This window comes from Somniosus microcephalus, chromosome 5, assembly GCF_052327205.1.
Source record: "Somniosus microcephalus isolate GS21.2 chromosome 5, FLI_Smic_1.0, whole genome shotgun sequence".
NCBI classification, from domain to species: domain Eukaryota; kingdom Metazoa; phylum Chordata; class Chondrichthyes; order Squaliformes; family Somniosidae; genus Somniosus; species Somniosus microcephalus.
This window is the reverse complement of record NC_140991.1, coordinates 91,520,096-91,536,933: the sequence shown is the minus strand read 5'-3', so window position 1 is coordinate 91,536,933 and position 16,838 is coordinate 91,520,096. Positions and strand designations below refer to the sequence as shown.

Here is a 16,838-nt window from a genome sequence, read left to right as displayed (position 1 = left end):
TATGCCAACAGTAGTGAACAATCCTTCATCAGTCTCATCTCCACTTACCGAGTACATTGATGTGGCAGGCTTAAAGGAAAACTCCAAGCTTATACACAACCACAATCAAAACAAGAAATTTCCTTTGTTATTAAACTGATTTTATAACACTGGCTCACGGGTGTGTTTTTCAAAGAAGTAAAATATTCCATTTGTCTAGGGCACACAGCATTAAACTGAATTTCCAAAATGCTGCAGTCTCACAAGGTTGTCACATCATTAGATTTTCATCAGTAGTAGATAATAGGGAAATACTTAAGTTCTTGTGCATGACAAGGAATCACAAAAGGCTAGCAATGCTCCTTTCGGGTGCTTGCACATAGATTTCTTGTTGGGATGAATCATTAACAGAACTTTTACAACTGGTTCAAATCATTAAAAACAAATCGGGTTCTGGTCAATTGCTTTTTGCAGTGATAGCTAGAAAAAAAAAAGATAGAAGACTTGTCCATGCAATGCCCTGTGAAAGTATTTAATTCCCAGATAATCAGAAGCCAGCTGCACTATGGCCTCAAGAATCCATTTTGACAATTAAAATTCTCAGAACTGTTACATTTGTTTGAAGGGATTGAAGCCATGAACAGAGGTGTTATGGATGTATCCAAAAACAAAACCTGTAAATAAAAAGCCAGTAGAAATGTCACTGGCCTTTTTCAAGTCATTTATTTCACTATTCGTTACTATTAATGAAAATCAAGCACCAAGTCATACAAAGTAACATCATAATCTCGTCAGTTCACTGTGCAAAACAAAAACCTAATATAATGTAATGGTGAGCAGACACTAGAAAATTAATATACGAAGGATTAGAAATCAGAATAATTTACTTTGAAGGGTAACTATACTACATGAATATTATGCTTGAAAAGATGCACCTTAAAGAACATTTGAGCAAATGCAATTAATTTATCTATAATAAATTACATTGGAGTGAATGATTTTGTACATGGAAATCTTTTAACTAAAGCGGGGTTTGATCTTGTCTGAATTTATTACATGTGGGCTCCACTGGAATGAGTGGTGAATGATACATCACTGAAGGATGGTTAATGAATTTTATTCAATGTGCAGCATGGTCTGTTGACCTCCTGCTAATGAAATGAAACACTGCCTGATGTTCACCTTGTACATGAACAAAGAAATCTAAAAACTGACAAAATATTTACGTACAGAGTAATAGATCCTATAAGTGAATCAAGAGGTTCAAATAAATCATGAATTGTGGAAATGACACTCGTAAGATTTATAAATATCAATTGATTCCTGTGATTAGGTTACAGTATTTATCCCAGTTTGTGGTAGCTGTTGTTTTATATAATAATAGCAGGCCTCCCATGGCATCGCTCATTGTACTTTGGAGGATCCACTGGGGTCAATGTTGAGTTCAGGGCACCCGATCAGTGGAAGGCACGGCCAATCGCCACACTCTGAGACGAAGCGGCATTGATTTTCAGCTGTGGCCTCATTAACATTGAACTGGCGAGCTGCGGAGCACCAAACAGGCATTCCGATGCAGCTTGGCGGATTGAGGCCTACCAATATTGGGCAGCAATGGCCGGCAGAAAGATAAGTGCGGGGGTGGAGGGAGTCACGTTCGCGGTGGGGAGGTGGGAGGTGGTGGGTGGGGGGGGGGCGGGGGGTGGGGGGCACTGGTTCAGATTATTTTTGTGGAGCCAGAGGAGCCCTCTCCACAAAGATAATTGCAAAATTATCTTCCCTTCTATTGCCCATATAAATGATCATTTCCAATCTAAAATGGTGATTGGGGTCCCAGGACACGATTTACATATTTAAGTGGCCTACAGCCAGAAACAGGAAGTATGCTTTGGTAGGCCCCTTTCAAAACTACACTGGCCACATTGTGGGGGTTAACCAGGCTGTAAAGCTCACATTTTGAGGCTGTAACCGCCCATAACACCAGGCAATACAAGTTAAAATCAACCCCACTGTTTACTAATAACAGGAGCATTATACCATGAACACTCAATCCATGCTTATAATGCAGTTGATTTTCCCTAGTGTTGTTCAAGACAAAAATTAGAAAAAAGATTGTGTCCCTCTCTTCCTGTAATTTTCTCTCTATATCTCCCTCTTTCTACGTTTTCTTCTCCTTTCTCTGACTTTATCTCTCTCTTTCCTCATATGCTTCTCACACATCTTTGCCACTGTCTCTTTATCTCTTAGTTTATCTCTGACTCTTACTCTCGCCTATTGCCTAAGTCTCTCCTTATCCCTGTCCATTCTCTTCTCCATGCCTCTTAAAACAGTTTCTGCCTATTGCTCTTCTTCTCCTTGGATACTTTTCTTTCTTTTTGTCTGTCTGGTACTCTGTACAACTCTCACACACTTCCCTTTTTCTCTGTATTTTTGTCTGTCTGGTACTCTGTACAACTCTCACACACTTCCCTTTTTCTCTGTATTTTTGTCTGTCTGGTACTCTGTACAACTCTCACACACTTTCCTTTTTCTCTGTATTTTTGTCTGTCTGGTACTCTGTACAACTCTCACACACTTTCCTTTTTCTCTGTATTTTTGTCTGTCTGGTACTCTGTACAACTCTCACACACTTCCCTTTTTCTCTGTATTTTTCGTCTGTCTGGTGCTCTGTACAACTCTCACACACTTTCCTTTTTCTCTGTATTTTTGTCTGTCTGGTACTCTGTACAACTCTCACACACTCCTTTTTCTCTGTATTTTTGTCTGTCTGGTACTCTGTACAACTCTCACACACTTTCCTTTTTCTCTGTATTTTTGTCTGTCTGGTACTCTGTACAACTCTCACACACTTTCCTTTTTCTCTGTATTTTTGTCTGTCTGGTACTCTGTACAACTCTCACACACTTTCCTTTTTCTCTGTATTTTTGTCTGTCTTTCTTCTGAATGTTGAGTTACTCCTCTTTCTCCTTTCATCTGCATTAGAGAGCTAGAAGTGAACCCCGAGCTCCAAACCTCTGATGGCTGAATGAATTTGGAGAGTAATTTTAACTGAAGTCAACAAACAGTGAAATCAGACCGGGTATAAAAATGTTGTCTGGCCCGAACCAACCTGGAGGGTTGGGTTAACATTACCCTCTATTTGTCTCTCTGTGAGTGGGTGGAGACAGGGGTGCGTATCATCTTGTTACATCTGCATGAAGAAACTTGAAGCCATGGTCTGGATTTGCTGGGTTTGGTATACTGAAGCCAGGGTCTGAGATAAGGAAGAATTGAGGGATTGGGGCCTGATGATACAGCTGAAGCTGTATTCATTAATATATTAATATTATATGTGCTGCCTGTATTTTTTTTTATTACTGCACTACAGTTTAGACTGCATGTATTATATATTATTAGTGAATCTCCTGTGATGTTGCCCAAGATAGATCAGATGGTAGGTTGCTTTACAACAACCATATTATAAAGCCATGCAGTAACATTTACCAAACAATAGGGTGGATTTTCTAGCCTTTTCCCCACAGACAGCATCTAGTTCTCTAAAAAAAAATGGCCCAAGGCTTGGATTACCAGGTCTTTTCCCCTTTTAAATGGCTCTGGGATTTCCAGGATTCTCTTTGAGGAGCATGCAAAGCTTGGCTTCCACCCAGAGTAGGTGTAGGTAACTTGGAGGCTTGCTAATGAGGTGCAAGGAAGCATTCAAGGCCTCCCATCTTAATTTCTTATTACGCCACTTGCTGGTGCCCCTGCCCGTGTCCTGCTCCCAGAGGATCTGCGAGATCCCGAGGGAAGGCCAAAGACTTATGAGGAGGACGGGCTACAATTATTTTCATCTCCCCTCCAGGTGTAAAGTCCAATTAGGACCTTCTCGCTGCCGATCTCCATTGGCAATCAGAAGGTCTTGATGTCTGAGCCCAAACATATAGCTGCAGGTTGTAAGCCTCAAAGACTTGCAGCTGTGCCTCATTTTCCTTCCCTATCTGCTGTGAGCCTGTGCGGTGGGTGTCCCAGGCCATGTAAGTAGCTTGGGATAGGAAACTGTGGTGATCATAGGGTTGGACTGGAGTGGAGTGGGGTGTGGTTAAATTCGCCTTAACGTATTATTCTGTTATTAAGGTGGAGTTATATCATTTTAAGGCCATGAAGATTAATTGTTAAGAAAACAGAGGCTCAATTAAATCAGAATTTAGTTGTTTGGTGAGGGAGCTGTGCAGGATAAAGTTAATCAGAGTTTAATTGCAAGTAAGAACTCAGGATCGAATGGCTGGCTTCCTCTTTTTCTAAGTGTAATTAGTAAGATTATTTTTTTAAGTTATTTATTTGCTGGAGCAATCAAAAACTAAATCAATTACCCCGCTCTCTCCCTATAGTCTTTTAGCTTCCTCTGCTTCAAATATTTATCTGCTATTCCTTTAAAAGATGCAAAGGTCTCGCCTCTGAGTCAGAAGGTTGTGGGTTCAAGTTCCACTCCAGGGACTTGAGCACATAAAGCTAGGCTGACACTCCAGTGCAGTGCTGAGGGAGTGCTGCACTGTCGGAGGTGCCGTCTTTCAGATGAGACGTTAAACCTGCTCTGTCAGGTGGACGTAAAAGATCCCATGGCACTATTTCGAAGAAGAGTAAGGGAGTGTCCTGACCAATATTTATCCCTCAACCAACATAACAAAAACAGATTATCTGGTCATTATCACATTGCTATTTGTGGGACCTTGCTGTGCGCAAATTGACTGCCACGTTTCCCACATTACAACAGCAACTCCATTTCAAAAGTACTTCATTGACTGTAAAGCGCTTTGAGACATCCGGTGATCGTGAAAAGTGCTATATAAATGCAAGTCTTTCTTTCTTTCCTTTTCAACTACTCCCTGTGGCAAAGCATTCCATGCTCTAACAACTCTGTATGAAGATTTTTTTCCTAACTTGCTCCGCACTCTTTTAATGACAATTTTCAATTGATAATCACTGGGCAATATCTCCCCAACCAGAAAGAAATAGTATTTCCCTAGCCACCTTATCAAAACCCTTCATAATTTTTACATTTCTCTATTAAACCATGTTTGCCTTCTCTGTCCCAGTGTCTGAGGTCTCTCCAAATAACTATATAGTTTCTTATCCCTGTTATCATACAGAGGATATATGCATAGATATACCAGTATGGTTTCAATTTCTTTCTATAATGGGGTACCCAAAACTGCACACAATACTCTAACTGTGTCCTAACCATTGCCTTGTACAAATTTGTCATTACCTTTTTGTTATGGCTTTATCTACCTGCACTCACACTACCAAGGAATTATGGCCTAGAAATATGGCCTAGAAATTTAGTATCGCCACGTTTGGGGCGCTGCAGCCGGGCGTTCGCTAAATTTAGCGACCGGCGCAACTTTGCGCCACCTTCGCCGAAATTAAGTTGCATCGCCCCAAGAGGTTGCTGCTGCGCTAAAGCAGGCGGTGCACGACTATCATAAGGCGCTAAGCCGGTGAGCCGAGGCGCTACCACTAAGGGCGGGCGCAGCGCAGGTGCGGCGAGTTGCTGATTGAAGGCAGACACTCTGGCGCCGGTAAACACTTAAAGGGGGAGGCTCGATTTGTTTGGCTGCCATGCCCTGCACACTGCAGCCCTGAAGCAAGGCCTGACCATTGCTGCTTCAACAAGTTCAACGCCCAGGACAATGGAGAAGGCTAGGGAGTGAGCGCAGCGCTTCAGCGAGGGTGCCCTGAAGCTACTGGTTGGCACAGTGGAGCGCAGGCGACCTGTCCTGTTCCCTGACAGTGGCAGGAGGCCGCTGCCCAGCGAGTAGCGAAAAGCCTGGAGGGAGGTGGCAAACAGAGTGACCACCAACAGTATGGTTGCCAGGACTCCAGTGCAATGCAGAAAAAAGTTCAACGACCTCACTCGGGTTGTCAGGGTGAGTACCCTTTCCACTATCCTCTTCATCCCTGCATGTGCACTTCAGTTTCTGGCCAAAGGGACCTGAAAGCCCCAATGCCTAGCCCTCATCCAACAGCTATGGGACTCTCATGAAAATCACTTGCACATTCAGCACTTTACACACTGTCAGGGCTATTCCACCATGGGAGGCAGTGCAGGCAAGAAGAGGGCTTGACACTGTCAGGGCTATTCCACCATGGGAGGCAGTGCAGGCAAGATCAGGGCTTGACACTGTACTTAGAGGCCATCCTTTCTCTTACAGGGCAAGCTGGCCCACAATCGCAGGCAGCAGCTACGGACCGGGGGAGGCCGTCCTGACCTGAAAGAGCTCAGCGACCTGGAGCAGTGAGTGGAGCGCATTATGGCAGGCCGGCTGATTGGCCCCGTCGCCAGTGGAGATGCCGACCCTGTTCTGGACAGCAATGGTAAGGTCATCACCTTTTTGACCTCTCTCTTTCCACTTGTGCCTCACACCAGCATCCTTTGCCACTATCGAACCAATGCAGTGCATAGCAGCACTCATGTCTTGCTCGCTGCCACCCTGTCCTCACTCTAAAGCAACTCTTGTGCCTCCCTGCTTTCAGATGCTGATTCGCCAGGTGAGGAGGCGGGCCCTCAAGCTGCCACGGTGAGTGATTCTGAATTCGAGGAGGAGGAAGAGGAAGCTGGCCCATCAGTGCCACCCTCAGCCAAGGCAGCCCATGGCCATGATGGGGACACGTCTTCCCTGGAGGGGAGCAGGGGGGAAGGGTCTGAGGAGAGTGAAGCTCCGGGGCCCAGCGGGCTGCAGCAACGCGGGAGGGGTGGGGAAGCTTGGCGGCCTTCTCCCCGGAGGGTGAGTGCAGCCTCCAGTCCTGCTACGGTGAGCGCAGAGGAGGTGCGGCTCCTTGGTGAAATGGACGCCCAGGCTGAGCGTAGGCACGCTGAGCTCATGGCTGCAGTGGCAAGGATGCCTGACTCCATAGAGTCACTGGCAAGCAGTGTTCAGGAATTCAGGGCAGCACAGGCCAGGAGTCTGCAGGACTTCATGGCAGCACAGGCTAGGAGTCAGCAGGACTTCGCTGCATCACAGGCGGCTTCCAGCCAAGTGTTCAGTCGTGCCATGCATTCACTGGCTGGTCTGATGCAGACACAGATCAGGGCCACACGGGCACTAACTGCTGCCACCCTCGCTGGATCGGCCAGGCATCGCCGGGGCCCTCGCCGCGCCGCAGCAGCCCAGCAGTCTGTGCTTCAGCAGATTGCTGCGCATGCTGCAGTGCTGGCCCGTGCGAGTGCCAGTGTATCAGCCGACCAGGGAGTGCCTGTGCTCTGTCAAGTTGCCAGCATTCCTGCAGCCAACACAGTCACTCCTCCACTGCAGCTGCCACCACCCGTAGGACAGACTGCTGCCGCCCAAGCAGAGTTGGAGCAGTCAGCAGCCGGGCTCTCCAGGCCCAGAGTTGGTCCAGGCCGTCCCCCAAGGGCATCTGGCGTCTCACCATCTGACCCTCAGCAGCCTTCCCCCAACCTTGCTGCAGCCACTGGGGTCCCATTGAGGAGGAGCTGCAGGGCGGGAAGGGGCCACTCGCGGAAGTGAGGCGGATCACCCTCGCAGGGGAAAAAGTAGAAGGTGTGGCCAAATGTAGTGTTTATATATGAAGGCCGAGAATGTTTTTTTTATATATGAAGGCTGAGAATGTTTTCTTTACATATGAAGGCCGAGACTTGTGGTTTGTTTTTTATATGAGGGCCGGGAATGTTGTGTTTATTTTTTATATGAGGGCCGGGAATGTTGTGTTTGTTTTTTATATGAAGGCCGAGGATCATGGTCATTTTTGTTTAACTGTTTCTTTCATTTTCTCAAGGTTGTGAGAGCCAGTTATGTCTCTGACTGTTTTTTGGGGGGTGTATCTGAATTAGTTTGTCATGCAGGAAGGGCACAGAGTTTGCGCAATAAAAAAATTTCTTTATTCACACTGTCCATGTTTGCACTTTGAACTATTTGTTGCCTTGACCGGCTGAGGGTTTGCGGAGTGGCTCCATTCATGTTCTTTCATTGGCACAAGCCATTCCCTGAGAGGGGGCCTAGAATCGAGTTGCAATCAGCTGCCGACGGACGGCCCTTGCACTTTGTGCCTCCCTCCCGTCTTGGTGCTCCTCCTCCTCTGGTGGTCCTCCAATGTCTGCTGGCAGTGGCTGAGTCCTGAGGATAGCCAGGTTGTGCAGCATGCAGCACACTACAACAAAATGGGAGACTCGCTCAGGCGAGTGCTGTAGGGCTCCTCCGGAATGATCCAGACAGCGGAACCGTTGCTTGAGCACGCCGATTGTGTGCTCAATGATGTTCCTGGTAGCTTGATGGCTGTCATTGTATCGCTCTTCAGCAGGGGTGCTGGGCGCACGGAGCGGGGTCATCAGCCAGGTGCACAAAGGATAGCCTTTGTCCCCGAGAAGTCATCCTCCTGGGTGAGCCTGGGCTTCGAAAATGTCTGCCACAGAAGTCTGGCGCAGGATGAAGGCATCGTGGCTGCTGCCTGGAAAGCAGGCATTGACAGCTAGTATGAGCTGCCTGTGGTCCCACACCAACTGGACATTGAGCGAATGGTAGCCCTTCCGGTTGCGGTAATCCTCGGCATTCTCTAGACCTGCCCGCAAAGCCACATGCGTGCAGTCAATGGCGCCCTGGACCATGGGGAAGCCCGCTATTCTTCCAAATCCCATTGCACGCTCTTGCTGCTTGTCCAGGGTCATGGGGAAGGAGATGTACTGACGTCTCCTTCTGAAAAGGGCATTGGTCACCTGGCGGATGCAGCAATGTACCGCGAACTGGGAGATGTTGGCAATGTCCCCAGTAGCAGATTGGAAGGAGCCAGTGGCATAGAAGTTGAGAGTCACCGTCACCTTCACTGCCACCGACAGAGACGTCCTGCTCCTCAGCTGTGACTGCAGATCTCTGCGAAGCAGGTGGCAGATCTCAGTGACCACCTCCCTTCTGAATCGCAGCCTCCGAACACACTGCTCCTCAGACATGTTCAGATATGAGAACTGCTGGCGGTATACCCTGGGTGGGTAAGGCCTCCTGTGCCGATGCCTGTTGGCCCGTCTCCGTCTGGCCATGACTGGCACTCCCTCACGGCGTCTCTGAGCCCTCTGAATGCAATGCAAAAAGCCAACGTTTCCACCCATTGCAGCCCCCATTATATGTGGCGGCTCAAGGCTATGGCACTGAAAGTTAAATCCAAGTGCAAAGCTCTGGCCTGAAGCCAGGAGTACCTGTGCAAGCGCTGAGTCAAAGCAGAAAGCTCTCTCCAAATATCTGTCTCTCACACAGAAGGATTGGCACAAAATGGCTGTCACTTATAATGCAGGAGGAGTCCCCTTTAAATAGCACCCCCCGCGCCCCACAACGACTGGGAACCGTTCCCCTCTACCAGTCGCTGGGGGCGCCAGGCGCACAGAAGGGCAGCGCCACTGAAGTTCTGGATCGGGGCGCACCAAGGGCGTTGCACCATGAAATGACGTCAGGATCTGCGCGCGCAGCTGAACGGGCGCTGTGGTTTTGCGCCGCCGCTAAATCTTGAGTGAAATTCGCGAGAGGCGCAGATTGTGCCGCGCCCAGGCGCTAGCCGCTTAGCGCCCCACTTCTCCTCCTCCTAAGGCACTAGCGGCTGACGCTAACAACTGAATTTCTAGGCCTATGTATTTGAACCCCAGGTCTCTCTATTCCTCTACCTTCTTCAACATCTTTAAATTAAGCATATGCTCCCAATTCTTTGTTTTCCGCTCAAAATGCATTACCATGATGGACAGGAAATATGTGCACACATACCATTTGTTTTACATTACATGAATAGATTATTATTGCTGTCCTCTCTGTGTTGTACAATTATTATTTTTAGTCAATCTCCCATGTCGTTGTACATTGTAAGGAACAGAATATCGTTTTTCTCTTACTTGTCTCTGTCATCTTCATATTACTGTTTCTTTTGATGTCTCTCCTCTTCTAATTCCCTCTTTCTTTTTTCTTTAGCTACTCTCTCCCTAACTCTTTTTTCTTCTCTTTGTCCTCTTCTGTTTCTTTCTCTCTGCCTTTTTCTTCTTTCTTTGGATAGCAGTCACACTTTAAAGTCTGATATTTTTTGAAGCTTTGTACTACACAATATTATGCATTTCTGCATTAAAGAAATGCAACATCATTGCATAATCTATACATAGATTTAAACAAAAGTACTAATTTTGTAGGCCATCCACAGTCCAATTTGACACCTGTGCTTAGAAATGACCAATGTATAAATAGAGTACCATTAATATTATGATAATCCACCTTTAGCAAGCATTGTACAATAGCTGCTTTTCTGCAAGTCACACATTTAAATTAAAAATGTTTTTGGCATGGAAACGACTTTTCATGGATAGCACATCAATAATTTGTGCGCAATCACATGATGCATTATTTTCCCAGTGGGCATGCCCTAGGTTTTGCAATTCAGATCAGAAAGCTATATCTTGTTTCTTTCAATTCTTCAAAGACACAGTTTCTTCATGACTCTCACAAGTCTACCCAACATCTTTTATAAGAATATATAAAAGGATATAGAGAAATGGTAGACAAATAGGACTAGATAGCTTCAGTTGAAGAGCTAGTACTGGCACAGGCAAGATGGGATGAATAAGCTATGAATTTTATGGGGCCAACTTTCACTTTGGGAGGCCATCGGGCAGGCAATTGCGTCTCCTGGCCCCTCGACAATCTGTAAAAAACAAGAACCCCAGCTGGTTTTAAAGTGGTTTGCAGTGGTCCCTTTAATGACCACTGGTTAGGCCGTTCAATGCAGATACCAATGGGAGGAGCATGTGCGGTGCACACTCCACCCATTGGTTCCTCAAAATTGCATCAGGGCTGTAGGACCCCAATCTAAGTACATCTGCCCCGAAACAGATGGGCATCTGGGTCACCCATGTGAAGACCCCAATGAAATTGTTGGTGGGAGGATCAGGAGTGTGAAGGGAGTAATAAGTTCAGCTCCGCGATTTCCAAAATATTACCGCCCTGCTGTTGATGAAAATTGTCCCTATAATTCTATGATTCTGTGATCTATCAACTCTTACCTTTGTCATTTTTCATGTACTAACACTGTTGGCCTCATTATTTTTTTTACTTCAAATGGACCTATCACTTTCTCCATGCCTAAAACTGCTTTCAAGAAACTTGGTTTCCAGTTTGCTGACAGATACATGTTTGCTCCTTAACTCCCTAGAAAAATCGAAGCCCAAGGCTTGACTGCTGCTTAAATGTTTGAGAGACTCTTTCTGGATGGAAAGGTTTGTCACCTCTAGCTCTAATCTCTGTCTCCACTAGAAACGTTTGCCTTCATTTCATCAATACAATTATAATGATTGCTCCTTAATCACTCCTCAGTTGTTCCTTCTAAACTGCTAATATGCCATCCTTTGTGTTATTTCTTCTCCCTACATCTCCACGGTGTTGAAATCAGGAGTTACTGCAGATTACTATTCTAGCTCATTTTTCCCAGGGCCTCAGAACTTTGAAACTCCTACCTCCTTTCGTCTTCCCTCCCTCCCACATTAGTGGGCATGCCACATATAAATTTTCCATTTAAAACCCAAATTTGGTGTCATCTATTCAATCCTTCCTGATTCCCTGTGGGTTTTTTTAAAACTTATTTCCAACTTTGGTGATAACCTGGGTTTCTCAATTAGAAAATTTATCAAATGCATACAGAACCAGTGTAGCATGCAGTAACTTTCTGATATGCACAGTTAAATATCTAAAAATTCATTACTACTTCCCTAAGAAATTCGTACACCAAATCAGGATTACGATAAATTGCATTAATACTTTAATCAATTTAACAATTTACCAACTGGATGTTAATTAAAATTCAATTTACTAGCCGATTGTTAGCTTTGGAGAAAATGGACTGTTGAGCAAGAATGTATTCCTGGATTGTGGATTCTTGATTACTCTTGGAGGTGTGCAAGTAAAGAGAATTAGAGTTCTGAAAGGGGGCAAAGAAAGGCCTCTGGCAAATGTTAAAGTATTGATAACAGCATGTAAAATATTATGTATGATCTCTATTTTGTCTGTAACATTCGTTATTTTGCAGGAATAGCGGTGACTTTATAACATGAAGGGTTTGAGGTAGTCGGGTATTGGGGTGAAGGGAGGAGGCTGTTAAGACGGCCATGCGGTGTGATAGGACATACACCGCTGGAGGACGGAGGCATAAACCAGCAGACAATGTGGGGGAATGAAAGGACAGTGAAAAGTTACCGAAGTTGGATTCAACTAGGTTAAGTTGCTTTTTTTTCCTACGACCAAACCCTTTGTCTAAGAGAACTGCATTAACGTATGATAAAAGTTTGCTTTGCAAAACACTGTCTACAAGTAGCAATGAGTGTTTTCGAAGGTTTTTTTCGCCAGGCAGTGGCTATTGCCAATCTATGTCAGACAATGTATACTTCGGAATTTTGCACAGATCAAGCATGTAAACAGAAAAGTTGCAAAAGTCGGCAGTATGTATATCACGGTCTCTACATGTTATTGTCTTTAAACTGTTTACTTTAAAATAGCAAGCCCCGTTTCTTCACGAATATTTACTGTACTAACCGGCATTGTTAAAACACACATTAAACTGAATAAATTCTCAACGACGAAAGCAATATAGCATTGGAACACATTAGCCCAAACAATGATTGGATTCTGTATTTATACGCGGGAGCTGTTATAGTTGATCTCAAACACGGAGCAGTTGAAACGGACTGCATATGAACACACCTCAGTGTTCATCTCATTGTGCATCGCACCGTAAGCACAGATCTGCAAGGCTGGTTCGCTAGAGAGACCCCACATCACGGCGGGGTGGCGGTTCGTTTCGTGTTAAAGTCTACACGTTAAATTAACGAATAATGGGCCGACAGAAAACTCGTTCGCATTCTGCAAACATTAAGATTAGACGCCAAGTTAAACAATGACAAGTGGAAAGTCGCTTTCCATATTGCGTGTAATACTGACCTACAAAAATCAAATGGCAAAAAGTCAAAGACTGAAGATACGTTTAAATAAAAAACAGCCTGATTTTGTTATTGATATCTCTGACCAACGGACCATTTCAAGCTTCCAGATTTCTCGGTCACCGGTTTTTTTTGCTCTTTATGAACAAAAAAAGCCCTTTTGTTAAATGTTTAATAGTGAAGGTCACGTGAAGTCCTAGGGGATGCTCCATCTTTCAATCTTATTACTGGCCAAGAGAGGCTTGGGGATGGTGGGGGGTGGGGTGGCATTCTCCAGGCGATTTTAATGCACCTGCTACTCCCCTATGCAACATCCATTCAAAGAGCATATTAATGTACCTCAGCAACATCAAAGCACCCAAGTGCTACATTCAATCTGTCACATTTCCCAGCAATTCGTCCTCGCTACAACTGCCCCTTCCAAAAATAAAGACGCAATGATAAGTCAAGATTCATATGCTGATCGTTTAACTAATTCTCATCCTCTTTGTTCTCGGGCACCCGGCTGAGTAAAAAAAAACATTATTCACTCGGTTCTTTGTTTCTCACCCACCTGAGCAGTTGGTCCCTTTGCCTTTGCCGCTTTGGCACTCGGCGCTGGACAGCGGGTTGGCGGCCAGCCCCACCGGCAGGCTGCTGACCGCCAGCACGGCAAGAACCAGAGGCAACAACACACGGCCGACGGGGGCGAGGGTCCGGCTAACCTGCGCTGAGGAAGGGGAAACAACTCTGGCACCACCATGACCGGAGCGGAGCGGAGCGGACCGCTGGCTGCGAGGATCGAGGGAAGGAGACAGAAAGACGGAGCAGGCAGGCAGGCGGCGGCTGCTCAGTCAGCGAGAAGAAGCGCTCGTCCTTCCTGGAGCATCACCTCCTCGCACCATCCATCCCCTGTCGTGCTGCACAAGCCCGGCGCCTCGCCTCGCCTCCTCTCCTCACTCACTCTCTCTGTGCGTGTGCGGGACACAGCGCTGCTTTATTCCTGCTAATTCTTTCAAACGGCTCCTCAGACTCTTTCCCCGATCTGAAGTGAACGCTATTAATAAATGCGAGGAGTTGTTCAGTTGTGTTGTTCCTCTCTCTCTCTCCCCTCCGCTGTCTCTCCTGTTGTCCTCGCAGACACACGGGCGGATTCGGGAGATTGAGCCACAGAAACAACAAAGGAGACGGCGGAGCAGGAGGGGGAGTCACATCACATGACCGCGGGGACACCGCACATGAAAAGCGGCGAGGGGAGGGGGAGTGGAGGAGGGAGTGAGGGGAGGGAGTGGAGGGAGTGGGGGGGGGGGAGGAGTGGAGGAGGGAGTGGGGGGGAGGGAGGGGAGGAGTGGAGGAGGGAGGTGAGGGGGAGTGAGGTGAGGGGGGAGTGGAGAGGGAGTGAGGGGGGAGTGGAGGAGGGAGTGAGGGGAGGGAGTGGAGGAGGGAGTGAGGGGAGGGAGTGGAGGAGGGAGTGAGGGGAGGGAGTGAGGGGGGGATTGGAGGAGGGAGTGAGGGGGGGAGGAGGGAGTGGGGGGGAGTGGAGGAGGGAGTGAGGGGGGAGGAGGGAGTGTGGGGGGGAGTGGAGGGGGGAGTGAGGGGGGAGTGGAGGGGGAGGGAGTGGAGGAGGGAGTGAGGGGGGAGTGGAGGGTGTGAGGGAGTGGAGGAGGGAGTGAGGGGGGGAGTGGAGGAGGGAGTGAGGGGGAGTGGAGGAGGGAGTGAGGGGAGGGAGTGGAGGAGGGAGTGAGGGGAGGGAGTGAGGGGGGAGTGGAGGACGGAGTGAGGGGGGAGTGGAGGAGGGAGTGAGGGGGGAGTGGAGGAGGGAGTGAGTGGAGGAGGGAGTGAGGGGAGGAGTGGAGGGGGATTGAGGGGGGGAGTGAGGGGAGGGAGTGGAGGAGGGAGTGAGGGGGGAGTGGAGGAGGGAGTGAGGGGGGAGTGGAGGAGGGAGTGAGGGGAGGGAGTGAGGGGGGAGTGGAGGAGGGAGTGAGGGGGGAGTGGAGGAGGGAGTGAGGGGAGGGAGTGGAGGAGGGAGTGAGGGGAGGGAGTGAGGGGGGGATTGGAGGAGGGAGTGAGGGGGGGAGGAGGGAGTGAGGGGGGAGTGTGAGGGGGAGGGAGTGGAGGAGGGAGTGAGGGGGAGAGTGGGGGGGAGTGGAGGGGTGAGGGAGTGGAGGAGGGAGTGAGGGGGGAGTGGAGGAGGGAGTGAGGGGAGGGAGTGAGGGGGAGTGGAGGAGGGAGTGAGGGGAGGAGGGAGTGAGGGGGAGTGGAGGAGGGAGTGAGGGGGGAGTGGAGGAGGGAGTGAGTGGAGGAGGGAGTGAGGGGAGGAGTGAGGGGGGAGTGGAGGAGGGAGTGAGGGGGAGTGGGGGGGAGTGGAGGGGGGGAGTGGGGGGGAGTGGAGGGGGGGAGTGGAGGAGGGAGTGGGGGGGAGTGGAGGGGGGGAGTGGGGGGGGAGTGGAGGGGGGGAGTGGAGGAGGGAGTGGGGGGGAGTGTGGAGGGGGTGGGGGGAGTGTGGAGGGGGTGGGGGGAGTGGAAGGGAGTGGAGAAGGGAGTGGGGGGGAGTGGAAGGGGGAATGAGGTGGGGGGGAGTGAGGGGGGGTGGAGGGGGTGGGGGGAGTGGAGGAGGGGGGTGGGGGAGTGGAGGAGGGGGGTGGGGGAGTGGAGTAGGGAGTGGAGTAGGGAGTGGGGGGGAGTGGAGGAGGGAGTGGGGGGGAGTGGAGGAGGGAGTGGGGAGGGAGTGGAGGAGGGAGTGGGGGGGAGTGGAGGAGGGAGTGGGGAGGGAGTGGAGGAGGGAGTGGGGGGGAGTGGAGGAGGGAGTGGAGGGAGTGGGGGGAGTGGAGGAGGGAGTGGGGGGGAGTGGAGGAGGGAGTGGGGGGGAGTGGAGGAGGGAGTGGGGGGGAGTGGAGGAGGGAGTGGGGGGAATGGAGGAGGGAGTGGGGGGGAAGTGGAGGAGGGAGTGTGGTAAGGGGGAAGATTGGTTGGGGGGGAGAGTGAGGGGGGAGCATGGGGGGGAGGTGAGGGGGTAGAGTGGTGGGAGAGTGAGGGGGGGAGTGGGGGGAGAGTAGGGGGAGAGTGGAAGAGGGGGAGTGGAAGGGGGAGAGAGGGGAGAGGAAGGGGAGAGGGGGTGAGTGGAGAGGGGGTAAGAGGGGGAGTGAAGAGGGGGGAATGGAGAGGGGGGAGGGGGGAGTGGAGAGGGGGGAATGGAGAGGGGGGAGTGGAGAGGGGGGAATGGAGAGGGGGGGAGTAGAGAGGGGGGAGTGGAGAGGGGGGGAAGAGGGGGGAGTGGAGAGGGGGGGAAGAGGGGGGAGTGGAGAGGGGGGAGTGGCGTGTGGGGGGAGTGGAGAGGGGGGAAGAGAGGGGAGTGGAGAGGAGGGGAAGAGGGGGGAGTGGAGAGGGGGGAGTGGAGGGGGGGAGTGGAGTGAGGGGGGTGAGGGGGAGAGGAGAGGGGGAAGTGGAGTGAGGGGGAGAGGAGAGGGGGAAGAGTGCAGGGAGAGAATGGAGGGAGAGTGGAGGGGAGAGGTGGGGGAGAGTGGAGGGGGAGGGTGAGGGAGAGTGGTGGGGGAGTGTGTGGAGGGGGGGGAGTGTGGAGGGGGGTGTGGGGGTAGAGTGGAGGGGGGAGTGGAGGGGGGTGTGGGGGTAGAGTGGAGGGGGGAGTGGGGGTGGAGTGTGGGGTGGGAGTGGAGAGGGGAGTGTGGGGGGAGTGGAGGGGGGAGTGTGGGGAGGGGGAGAGTGGAGGGGGGAGTGTGGGGAGGGGGAGAGTGTGGGGGGGAGTGGAGGGGAGAGGAGGGAGATTGGTGGAGGGGGTGGTTGGGGAGAGTTTGGGGGAGTGGAGGGGGAGAGTGAGGGTGATTGGTGGAGGGGGGAGAGTGAGGGGGATTGGTGGAGGGGAGAGTGGAGGGGTGGTTGGGGAGAGTTTGGGGAAGTGAGGGGGGAGAGTGAGGGGGAT

The 16,838-nt window shown here is 49.8% G+C and overlaps 1 protein-coding gene across 1 annotated transcript in view; it reads right to left on the bottom strand.

Annotated features, from left to right (window-relative positions):
* Positions 1 to 14,187, bottom strand: part of LOC147117200 (tomoregulin-1-like) — a 367,875-nt gene extending 353,688 nt beyond the window's left edge. The window contains 2 exon segments of the mRNA XM_085987985.1: positions 13,476 to 13,583; positions 13,586 to 14,187. Of these exon segments, the coding sequence (XP_085844111.1) occupies positions 13,476 to 13,583; positions 13,586 to 13,664 (187 nt within the window). The 5' untranslated portion in view covers positions 13,665 to 14,187.
* Between the last annotated feature and the right edge of the window lie 2,651 nt (positions 14,188 to 16,838).